The 11,883-nt window shown below is 58.5% G+C and overlaps 1 protein-coding gene across 1 annotated transcript in view; it reads right to left on the reverse strand.

Annotated features, from left to right (window-relative positions):
- The window catches only part of LOC102388859 (receptor-type tyrosine-protein phosphatase kappa-like), a 42,848-nt gene that overhangs the window by 26,883 nt on the left and 4,082 nt on the right, over positions 1 to 11,883 (reverse strand). Inside the window, exons 3-10 of the mRNA XM_025207500.1 lie at positions 7,033 to 7,215; positions 6,127 to 6,315; positions 5,206 to 5,427; positions 2,535 to 2,855; positions 2,131 to 2,228; positions 1,396 to 1,588; positions 1,031 to 1,139; positions 488 to 743 (exon numbers count right to left, since the gene is read on the reverse strand). Of these exons, the coding sequence (XP_025063285.1) occupies positions 488 to 743; positions 1,031 to 1,139; positions 1,396 to 1,588; positions 2,131 to 2,228; positions 2,535 to 2,855; positions 5,206 to 5,427; positions 6,127 to 6,315; positions 7,033 to 7,215 (1,571 nt within the window). The remainder of the gene's footprint in view (positions 1 to 487; positions 744 to 1,030; positions 1,140 to 1,395; positions 1,589 to 2,130; positions 2,229 to 2,534; positions 2,856 to 5,205; positions 5,428 to 6,126; positions 6,316 to 7,032; positions 7,216 to 11,883) is intronic.

The following is an 11,883-nucleotide window of genomic DNA, read 5'->3' on the forward strand; positions in this document are numbered from 1 at the left end:
GCGGGTGTGCTCCAGGGAAGGGGTTGGCCGGACGGGAGGCACCCCAGGGAGGCACTCGGGGCCTGGAAGGTGGTCGGGCGCAGGGAGGTGGGCGGCTTAACGCAGGAGCACCCCCTACTGGCCCGCCACATCCTCAGCCCCACAACCCTTTTCATTGCCCTCCGCTGAACTCTCCCCCATTTGTCCACATCCTTTCTGTAGTGAGGGGCCCACAGCTGGTCACAGGACTCCAGATGTGACCTCCCCAGTGCTCAATAAAGGGGAAGGATCACTGCCCTCCATCTGCTGGCAACGCTCCTACCAATGCAGCCCGGGATGCTGATAGCCTTCTGGGCACCAAGGGTGCACTGCTGGCTCGTGTCCAGCTTCTTCCACCCTGTAACCCCCAGGTCCTCTAGGTCCCACAAATCCAGGGCTAGCATCAAGCTCTCAGTCACGGACCAACTCATGCAGCCTTGGACATGGGGAGCCCCAGGGCAGAACCTACCTGCTTCCAACGGCTGACGACGCGGACCAGGGCCGTGTAGTTCTGGCCGAGCTGGAGGGGAGCATTGCAGTACCCCTCGCGACAGACCCCATCCCCTAGCACGAAGTCCATGGGGCCCGTCAGGTTGTGTGTGGGGACCACAGCTGCTACATATGCCTTGTGCCCCTGGCTGGCATTAAATGGTTGCAGGTCCCGTGCAAGACAGTCATCTGCTCCGCTGCCATTGGACCCCACAGTGACGATGATCTGGTACTCCCTGCAACAGGGGCATTGCATGGGGTGAAGGGGCCAGAGCAGGGCCAAGGGGCTGGACACCGACAGGGCCCCAAGGTGCTCTGACCGCCCCTCCTGCAGTTGACAATCAAGCTGCGGACATGGGACATTGGGCTGATCCTAGCATTGATGTTGGAGCCCATGCAATGAAGTCCAGGTGTAGCTGAGGAGACAGGTTGCAGGGACCCCTCCCCAGTCACACCGGAGCAAGGGTCCCAGGAGGAAGGTGAGCACGGAGACCCATCCAGCCCTGCCTGAGGCTGCACTTACTGTATCGGGCCGTGGAGCTCAGGAACGGGGTGCAGGGGGAGCACGGCTGTCCCACTCTGGGAGACCTCACGGATGCTCAGGCTCCTGATGGCAGAAGGGATGTCCGGATCTGGAGGGAGGACCCGGAGGGCAGAGCATCAGCTGGCAGCACTGCCAGCACATTTCAGGCCCTACGGAGGGGCTCCAGGGAGCAGAGCACAGAGGCATCCGAGATGCAGGCGGCTGCACCTCCTGCGTGGGTCATGCACACGCCATGGCCCTCACAGCAAACAGGAGGCAGGTGCCACCATGGAGATCTCTGGGGGCTGCTGGGGGCTCCGGCTGCTCCCACCCCATCGGACATCTCTGGGGCCAGAGTCCATTACCTGCAATCTCCGTTTCAAAGGCGTATTTTGATGCCTTTCCGAGGCCGGCGGCTGTTAGGCCCTGGACTGTCACCGTGTAGTTGGTCCCGGGTCTCCAGCGGGGAGGTCTGTACTCAGCGACCGATGCATTCACCTGCACCACCCGTGCCTCGCGGAAGCTGCCGTTGTACTCTCTCCAAGCTGTGATGTTCAGCTGCAGGGAACAGCGCAGCGCTGGGAGGACTCAGGCCTGCCCCGATCCCCGCTCAGTAACAGGGGCAGTGAACCCCACTGCGTCCCCGGGACCGGGAGGGAGTGTGCCCCCACCCACAGCCCTGCGCTGCATGGGCAGCATGGTGGGTCCACCTTGGGACCCAGCCACACCTATCCCATGGCCCTGATGCACCAGGACACCTCCCAGGGGGCTGCCTGTTTGCTGGTATACCCAGGGAAGGGCTGGGCCAGGCCACACATGCAGCAGCACGAGGAGCTGGCAGGAGCCGAGTGCTGGCCCCTCACCATTATTTCATTCCACACAGAAGAAGAAGGCAGCGAAAGCAGCCTCTGAGCATCATGGACAGCACAGACATGCGGTGGGCGGGTCAGTCCTATCATGTCAGGAAGAGCAGCAGGTGGTGCCTACGGCCTCCTGGGAGATGCTCAACTGCACCTGCCCCCTCTCCCTGCGCAGTCCCTGCCCCCCGGCGCAGACCGGGCTCCTGGCTGGGCCACGCACTAGAGTCCACTGCCCAGTACCTGGTACCCGAGGATGTCCCCGTGGCAGGACAGCAGCTGCTTCCACCGCAGGGATCCGGTGCTGGGGTCCGTCGGCTCTATCTGGGGCTGGCCTGGCACTAGAGCAAAGGAACAGCAGGTCACTGCCCAGGCCCTGGGGCCAGGTCCAGCACCCACAGCTCAGCACTTGGTGGGCAGCTGCAGGCCAAGGAGCTGTGGCTGGGCTCTGCCCTTTCTCTAGGGAGGACCAGGGGCTGGGAGCTCATGCAGCTCCTTCCAGGTAGCCACAGTGGTAGAAGAACTGCTCTGCCCCTGCCCCTGCCCCTGCCCATGGGTGCAGCAACCTCATGCTGCTCCCCTGCCCCAGCTCTGCACACAGCCCGCAGCTCCCACCCACGGCTTGCGATTCACCCCCCACCCCTTACCTGTTTCATTTGTCCTGAGCAGCTGCGTGTAGAGGACAGCACTGGGGGAGGATCTGGTAGCCCCATATCGTGCAGAGATGGTGACGTTGTAGAGGGTGAAGGGTTGCAGCTTGCTGCAGGTAAGTGTCCCAGCCCGGCCTCCTAATGTCTCCCCTGCGCTGTCTGCTGGCCTCCGGCAGGGGTTGGCCTGGGGTCCAGCCAGCAGGCACTTGACCTCCATGGCTGAAATGCTCAGGCAGGACTTAGAGGGTGTGCAACTCCAGCTGAGGCTAATGCTAGTGGGTGTAATCTTTGGTGTCCCAGTGGTGATGTTGGGGCTGTCTGTGGAACAAACATCACATAGGGGTTACTCCCCACCCCCCAGATACCATGGCCCTGAAGGGTGCTGCAGTCAGACCAGCCCTGACCTCTGTGCAGGGGTGGGGGGGTCAAGAGGCCAGGCTCACTGATGGCAGCCCGGACAAAAGATGTGTGACCACCATGTCTGTGCAGAGCCCAGGGGCGGCTGCGGTCCAAATACACCCAGTTCCTTTGCTGTCACCCAGCTCTCTCCTCAGCCTAGCACAGCTCATGTTTAATCTGCAGGGAGGACACAGCGCAAGGGGAGACCCCCTGCCCCCCGCACACATGCTGGCTGCAGGCACCTGCCAGGGCCCCAGTGACAGCAGCAACCCCTGGACCTGCAGCCTCTCCCTGCTGCATCTCCCCGTTCATGCCAAGGGCAGGGGGTCGGACCTGATGATCTGTTCAGGTCCCTTCTGATCCTAGAAACTATGAAACTCAACCTCTCAATTGTTTTGGCAATAACTTCATGGCCTGGGGGCGGAGGCAGGAGCCCCTGTCACTCCACTAGGTAATGATGATGCAGTTCAAATTAACTGGCTAGCATCAAACAACACCTGGCCAGGATTGGATCAGCATGGTGATCTCAAAAGGCCTATATAAAGCCCAGACGGCCCAGGAGGAGGGGAGAGAGCCATTCTGGAAAGCATGGAGTAAGCTGCCAGCCTCTGGAGCTCTGCTGGGCTCCAGATGAGCAAAGAGAGCAATATTGGGAAACACGTGAACAACTGCCCAGGCAGAGAGACGGGGATCTCTCTTGAAATTCATGGGCACACCAGGAACTGCCAGCCTCCAGAGGGAATCTCAGTCAGCCTCTGGATGATCCTTGTGAGTAACTTACCAGACACTTACCTAGAAACATTGCTTACTGTGATGCAGCAGCGTGGGAACAGGCTACCTAGCCACACTGTTTGCTCTAAAGTTATTCTGTGACATAGCTCTAACCTGTACCCTTCCCCAAGCCTCCTCTTTGTAATCAATAAAGGTCTCCACTGTACCAAGCATGGTGGACTCCTTGGGAGAGGGTTCGGGCATGCCTTTTTTTTCCCCTTGGCTCAGATGACCAAGGGAAGCTCATTTTTGTGCTTCAGGCTAAAGGAAGCAGCCCAAGGTCTTGCAGTGGGTCAAGCACCCTCAAGGGCTACAAGGCCTGTGTACCCCAGGAGGCACAGGGCCCAGAAACAGTCCAGACCCCTGGGTGGTGGCAGCCGTGACCCCAGACTTATGGGTGTGCTCCAGGAAGGGAGCTGGCCAGACGTGAGGCACCCCCAGGGAGGCACTCGGAGCCCGGTAGGTGCTCGGGCGCAGCGCAGTGGGTGGCTCAGTGCAGGAGCGCCCGCTACTGGCCCGCCACGGGGGTAAATCGTAGATCAGTTAGAGGGATCCAAATTCCCTGGGCCTTGAATGCTGGTGTCTGCCAGAGAGAGAGGGACAGGGGAAAAGCCCTGGTCAAACCCAGGTCCCTCTCCCTTCCAGCCTCCGCTCCCTGCCACCATGTGACAGCAGATGGGCAAGATGGACCACGGCCTGACCCAGGACACGGCAGCTCTTCTGTTCTTACGACGAATCAAGTCAGCAGGGCTTGATGAAATTCACCCTGGAGAATGTGCAGGTGAACCATGTTACAGACCCATTTGGCACAGACCAAATCCAGAGGCCTGGGGAAGGGAGCTTGGGTAGAAGTAGTGCAGCTTGCTCTTACACAGGTCCATGAATCTGATTCTCTGACTTTACAACAAGTGCATGATTTCTCTCTGGAAGATGGAGGGCTGGATGACACAGTCCCATGCACTGGATCACACAAAAGTGTGGGGTTGTTTTGCAGCTTGATCTGGTGCACATGGTCAGGCTGGGTCCCAGGATGGGGCCACAACTGGATGCAGTGCATGGGCACGTGGGGTTGCTCCATGGCTGGATCTGGTGCATGGGGTCTGTCCCACAGACCGATCCCATGCATTGAGCATGGGCTGGATGAGGCCTGCAGACCAGCCCTGCACATGGGACCCAGCCCACAGACCAGCCCTGCACCACTCATCTGGCCTGTGAGGCTGCACAGCTGGAGCACTGCTGTGCTGGGCAGAGCTCTGGGGGGTCCCGCTGCAGCTGAACGTGGCCTGGCCGTGGGGAGCTGGAGGGGCTCAGAGGAACTGAGCCAGCTGCCACAACCCACCCAGCAGGGCCTTGGCCTCCTGGCTCCCTTGGCAGCCAGCCCTCGACACGGCCCTGCCCCGGCTGGCCGGAGAGACGTGGAGACTCCACGGACCAAGCTGGTTCTTGTGCTGCAGTGAGCCAAGTGCGACAGTGCAGGGGCAGCTCTTCCCTCACCCACCTGCACAGATCACGTTCTCTTCAATGTGGCGCCATCCGCTCCAGCCATCCCCCACAGCCCAGACATTCTGCTTATCCTGATCTCGCCTCGCACAGTAGATCACAGGGAGCGATGGAGGAGACCCATCCAGGCAGCTCAGCTTCACCCTCTCATTCCGGCTATAAAACGGTCGGTCTGGTGCAACCTGGAGTCTGGGGTCCCATTGGGGCCTGCGGCATTTCTCTGCAGAGACAAGACCCATGTGTTGGTGAGGAATGTGTCCTGGCCAGCCCGGGATGGGTCTGGGGCTGTGGGATGATTTCCCAGGAGCTCCGAGAGCCCTTGACCTGGAGCAGCTATACTGGGAGTGGAGCACTGCACGGGGACAGGTCCTGCACGGATCCCCACCCATCCAGCCAAAGGCACGGGGGTGTCAGGGGCTCCCCAGTCCCCACAGCAGGCTGCTTACACCCAGCTACATGGGGAAGCACCAGGGACCCCAAACTGCTGGAGGAGCCTGGGCCTGGACCTGGCACTGACCCAGGAACATCCCAGACAGACGCAGGGTGCAGGATTTGGCCACAGGGCTGCAATGGGGAACACTCCTTCCCGCTGTCCTCCCTGTGCTCCACCCCCAGTAGAGCTGCCCCAGGCCAAGGGGGCTGGTGAGGACACAGGGGGCTTTAGCCAGGGCATGAGTGTGTCAGGCAGGGAAATACCCAGCCTGCAGCTGGGGAGCCAGACCGGGGCTGGTGCTGGCAATGGCAGTCTCCTGACGCCCCAGGGACACGGACCAGAGCAGGAATCTCTGCTCCACCTCAACACACGTCTCTCTCTGAGGGTCGCTGGCCTCCCCCTGCTCACAGCTCCGGTGGGGAGCTCCGGCCCTGGGCTCACATCCCCCTCCAGCCCCATCGACCCCCGCCTGCGCACAGCACTCACCGATGCACCTCACGTGGCTCGTGTCCCACTCAGGACGCCCGGCTCGGTCCACACACTGCAGCCAGCCTGAGCCCCACTCAAACTGCTCCTGGCGACAGCTCACCTGGACCATCTTACCGACGTCAAGCTCTGTCGGGAGGGATTCTGTAAACATGAGCTGGAGCCAGTTTCCACTAAGTGTACAAAACCCTGGAGGGAAAGAAAGATCCTGGTTCAGCAACACAGCTCCCTAATGATGCTTCCCTCCGCTGCAGGGCCGTGCCAGCTGCACAGCTCATTGCCAGCCCCTCTCCCTTCAGCTGAGAGGATGTTCACCCCTGCTTGGACTGTGCCCTCCGCCCACAGCCATCTTTTCCCCAAAAACCCCTCAGCCCACATCCCCCCCCGATGCCCCACAACATTAGGGCACCCACCAGGCCCTTTGCCCCCCCCCAGCACCCGGCCTGCTCCCCAAGCTGCTCCCCTGCCCTCTTTCCTCAGAGCAGCCCCTCCATTTCTTGATGAAGGACAGCAGCAACCAGCACCAGGGCTGAATTTGGCCCCTTCCCTCAGCCACACCAACAGCCCTGGACCCCTCGCTGCGAGGCCCGTTCCCCGGTCTGCTCTCCCCTTGACCTGCCACTCCTGGGCTGCCCTGCGCCTCCCCCCACGTGCACCCTGAGCCCCTCTGCCAGCTCCTGCCTGCCCTTGGCCCTGGCGGTATCCAGTGCAGGGAGCCTAGGCCCTGGCTGTGGGGCACAGACCAGAGCTACCCCGAACCATGGCAGCGGCTGAGATGTCAGCGCAGATGCCCAAGGCTTGTGCGGGGAGAAAGGCGGGTGGGAGGAAGCCCAGGTGCAGCAGGGGCCACAACGCAGGACACCAGAGCCCCTGGGAGCCCCGTGAATTGGGGAGTCTCAAACTCACCAACACACCAGGCAGTCGGAGTCCACATACTCCTGCTCCCTGACTGCGTGCATGTGCTGTTGGCCAGCGAGGGCCGATACCCCTCAGGGCAGCTCCATGTCACCGAGTCTCCTGGCTTGTAGGAGGGCTGTTTGGGTGTGAACTCAGCCCGGACATCCCTGGGGACTGGCTCTCCGCACTTTTCTGCAGAAGGAATATGGGGACGGCGTCACTGGGAAATGGCTCCAGCCCCAGCTGGACCCTGCGTGCTGTTCTCATCGGCCACTACAGAGCCACCACCTGGTCTCACGCAGACGTCCTACCTTTGGCTGCTGAATGACCAGGACCTTTGTCACCCCCTCTGATTCAGGGATTCCCCTGCTCAGGCAGTCAGGAGCCACGGGGAAGGCAAGAGCCAGCTGTGCCCATCCCATCCGGCCTCCTGGCCACAGAGAACCTCAAACAACACAGCTGCTGCCCGTGGCAGCCCTGCCCGGTGCATCCCTGCGCAGAGCATCAGGACCAGCAGCGACCCAGGCTGAATCTCCTAGAGAGATGCCCATGCTCTGGCCCAGAAAGCTTCTGGAGCAAGTTTGTGGATAACACAAAACTAGGAAGGATTGTGAACACGTTGGAGGATGTGAGCAAAACCTGGCTGGAGCTGACCGGATGCCATTCAATGCAGACGATGGTCTGGTGCTGTATGTTGGAAGGAATAATCAAAAGCACCAATATGGCAGCTCTATGGAAAAGCACTTGGGAGTCTCGGCAGACCACAGACTCATGCTGAGTCTGCCGTGTGATGCAACCAAAAAGGTCAATGTGTCTTTGGACTGAATCCATAGTATTATTAGGTGCAAGACACGGGAGGTGATTGCGCCTTTCTGCTCGGGACTGGTTCGGCCTCATCCAGATACTGTGTGCCGGTCTCTGCTCCCCATTTTAAAAGGGATGTGGAGAAGTTAGAGGGGGGCCAGAGGTAGCTACAGAGATGCTTAAGGAAGGCAAGTCATAGGAGAGGCTGAAGGAGCTGGGCATGTTCAGATCATGGATAAGGTGCTTAAGAGGGAACATGACAGCAGCCTGCAGATACTGGAAGGGCTGCCTTAAAGAAGAGGGAAAGCACCGGAGAGGATGACACACACCAATGGCTTGAAGCTGCAGCAAAGTACATTTAGATTGGAGACCCGGAAAGAGTTCTTCACTGTGAGACGAGTGAGGGGGTGGAGCAGGCGCCCAGGGACGCTGTGGGCTCCCCATCACCAGAGGTGTTCAAGGGGAGGTTGGACAGACACTGGGCAGGGATGATCAGGCCTGTGCTCCACAATGGGGAGTTGTCAGCCTTCTGCGCTTTGCCGCACGCCCCCCCTGCTTTCTGCTCCACTGCTCTGGGACTCTGATATTGCAGGTCCTTCGTCAATGTGGAGCCCAGAACTGCACACAATGCTGGAGCTGAGGCCGAACCAGTGCGAGCAGAGAAGCGCAATCCCCTCCAGTGCCCTGCACCTAATGCTTGTAGTCGTGCCCCCCCAGACTGCATTGGCCCCTTGTGCAGGTGGGTCACTGCTACAAGCCACCTCGATTCTTCCCAGCCATAGGTCAGGCCTCCTTGGTTAGGTCCAGCTGTCTCCCCTGCACATTGTAACCAGGCGTCTGCGGTCCCCACGCCTGGGGCATCTTATCCCTGTGTCGGGGGTCCTTACAGCAGGGCTATGGCCACATTTAATGCCACCTTTAATTCCTCACCTCTCCTTCTCCTTCTCTTTTGGCAGCAGGGCACTGCCCAGCCCCTGACCTTATGGCTGGATGTTTATTAAAAGTGGCCGTGCATCCTGTGCGGTCTAGGATCACTCAGCGCTTGCAGCTGTTTCACCTCCATTTCCTCTTCTCAGCAGAGGTGTGCAGCACATTCAGCACTAAATCATGTCCCTTCAGCAGCTCGGATGCACAGAGTCTGATCCCTGCCACGATCAAGGCAGCATCCGAGTCACGCAGTTCCCCAAATCCGCACACCTGGGGTGCAAAGTACAACCCAGTCACATGCTGGCCTGTTTGTCCCCTTCCACCTGAATGTGGGTGGAAAGTGCACGTCTCTCACATGGAGCAGCACCTGCAGGGCTTTTTAGTTAAGGTTGTTCCCTTATCTTGTGCCCTTGAACTGAGAGGCATCAAACCTGTCTCCAGCCCCACAGAGAGAGAACAGTGCTTGCAGCTTTTCACAGGTGCTATTCTTCTCTGTTCTCCTGGTGAGTAGATGCAGACAGACACACTAGGCCTGCATTGGTGAGGTCAACCGACGGTTACGGAGTTGATGCAGCCAGGCAGGCCTCGGGTTCCTGGACAATGCTCCATACTTTCATGCAGGGGGCTTGCTTGGGTGGGATAGGCTACAGCTCTCCCCTAAGGGCAAGCGTGTCTTTTCTTCCAGGTTGGCTGATCTCATGCAGCACACTTTAAACTAGCTTTGCCGGAGGATGGGGCCGCAGGAGGACTTGAGGACACCTCCCAACCAACACAGGTGATGTGCACAAGGAGTACCCAGGTAAGAGACAGGGGTCCAGATATTCCTGGGAATCGGGGGGTGGCACACGCACCAATTCAAGGCCTTAAATGCCTCTACACTAATGCGCATAGTTTGGGGAATAAGCAGGTGGAACTTGCCCTCTGCTAGTATAAACCCAGACATAGTAGGGCTCACAGAAACCTGGTGGGATTCATCCCATGACTGGGCGGTGAACATCAAGGGCTACAGGCTGTACAGGTGGGACAGAGCAGGGAGAAGAGACTTAACGGTGGCTGTCTACTACACACCACCCAACCAGGGGGAAGAGCTGGACCGTGAATTCTCCGATCAGCTCACGGAGGCACTTAAGGCAAGGGACGTGGTCATCATGGGTGATCTAAATTACCTGGACATCTGCTGGGAGGAGCAGTTGGCCAGGTCTGACCTCTCACGGAGGTTCCTGGCTCAGATACAGGACCTCCATCTACCCCAGGAGGTGCACAGTCCTACCAGGTGAAATGCCTTGCTGGATCTGATCCTGGCCATGGGAGATGACATGGTGAGGGGTCTGTGGGTGCTCAACCACCAGGGCAACAGCAATCATCGCCTGCTGGGATTCACCATCCAGCGCAGGGTGTCAAGGGCCTGCAGCAAGGCAGCAGCCCTGGACTTCAGGAGGGCTGACTTCAATGAGTTGAGGAGATTAGTGGGAGAGGCACTGGGGTCCTGGAGAGTTGGGGAACTGGGTGCCCAAGATGAGTGGTCGTTCCTTAAGGAGACAATCCTCCTAGCCCAAGGGGTGACAGTCTCAATGAGAATCAAAGTGGGCAAGAGTGCTCAAAATCCCCCCTGGCTCACCAAGGGCATTCAGGAACACCTGATTGCCAAAAAGGAGGTGTACACCCAGTGGAAGGGAGGGGCTATCACCAAAGAGGAGTATATGTCCACCGCTTAGGTCTGTAGGGGGACTGTTAGAAAAGCTAAGGCAGATACAGAGCTAGGGCTAGCATCAAGGATCAAAGACAACCAAAAGTCCTTTTTTAAATACATAGGGAGTATGAAGAAGGCACCAGGTAACGTGGGGCCCCTGCGGGATATGCTTGGTAATCTGGTGGTTGCACCAGAGGAAAAGGCAGACCTTTTTAACAAAATTTTTGCCTCCATTTTCTAGTGCAGGGACCGGGACTCCCCTACTGAGATCTGGGATGGGCTCAGAAGAGACTCTGACAGGCCTAGGGTCAGGGAGGAACAAGTTAGAGAACTTCTGGAGAGGCTGGACATGTTCAAATCATCAGGTCCTGACGATCTCTACCCCAGAGTGCTGAGGGAATTGGCAAGGGTTATCAAGGGTCCCCTAGCACAGCTTTATGAGCACTCATGGTGCTCTGGCCAGGTGCTGGATGACTGGAAGAGGGACAATGTGGTCCTCATCTTCAAAAAAGGGAGGAGGGAGGACAGAGGCAACTATAGGCCCATTAGTCTTACTTCATTCCTGGGGAAGGTGTTTGAGAAGATTATCAAGGAGCACATCTCTGATGGGCCAGCAGTGGGGAGGATGCTCAAGGGCAACCAGCATGGGTTCATTAGGGGCAGATCCTGTCAGACCAACCTGATTGCCTTCTATGATCAGGTCACAAAATCCCTGGACACAGGTGTTGCGGTGGATGTAGTCTTTCAGGACTTTAGGAAGACCTTCAACACTGTCTCTCACCTCATTTTCATTAAACAGCTAGGCAACTGTGGCATTGATGCCTACACAGTCACAGGGGTCACAAATTGGCTGGAGGGCCACACCCAGAGAGTGGTGGTAGATGGGTCATATTCGACCTGGAGTGATGTGGGCAGTGAGGTTTTCCAGGGCCCGGTCCTTGGGCCCGCACTGTTCGATTTCTTTGTTAGTTACTTGGAAGAGGGGGTGAAAAGCAACCTGTTCAAATTCACAGATGACACCAAGATTTGGGGTGAGGTGGGCATGCTAGAAGGGGAGGGACAGGATACAGCAGGACCTGCACAGATTACAGGTGCGGGCAGATGAGATCAGGATGGGTTTCAATACTGACAAGTGCAAGGTGCTGCACCTGAGAGGGAAGAACCATCAGCAGACCTACAGGCTGGGGAACTCCCTTCTCATCAGTGCAGAGGCAGAAAAGGATCTTGGAATCATTATTGATGCCAAAATGAACATGCGTAGACGGTGTGGGGACACAGTCAGCAAGGCCAGCCGCAACTTGCCGTGCATCCACACATGCATCATAAGCAGGTCCAAGGAAGTGATTCTCCCCCTCTATGAGACGCTGGTCAGGCCGCAGGTGGAGTACTGCGTCCAGTTCTGGGCACCGCACTTCAGGAGGGATGTGGACAGCATGGAG

This window comes from Alligator sinensis, unplaced genomic scaffold (assembly GCF_000455745.1).
Source record: "Alligator sinensis unplaced genomic scaffold, ASM45574v1 scaffold783_1, whole genome shotgun sequence".
NCBI lineage: Eukaryota > Metazoa > Chordata > Crocodylia > Alligatoridae > Alligator > Alligator sinensis.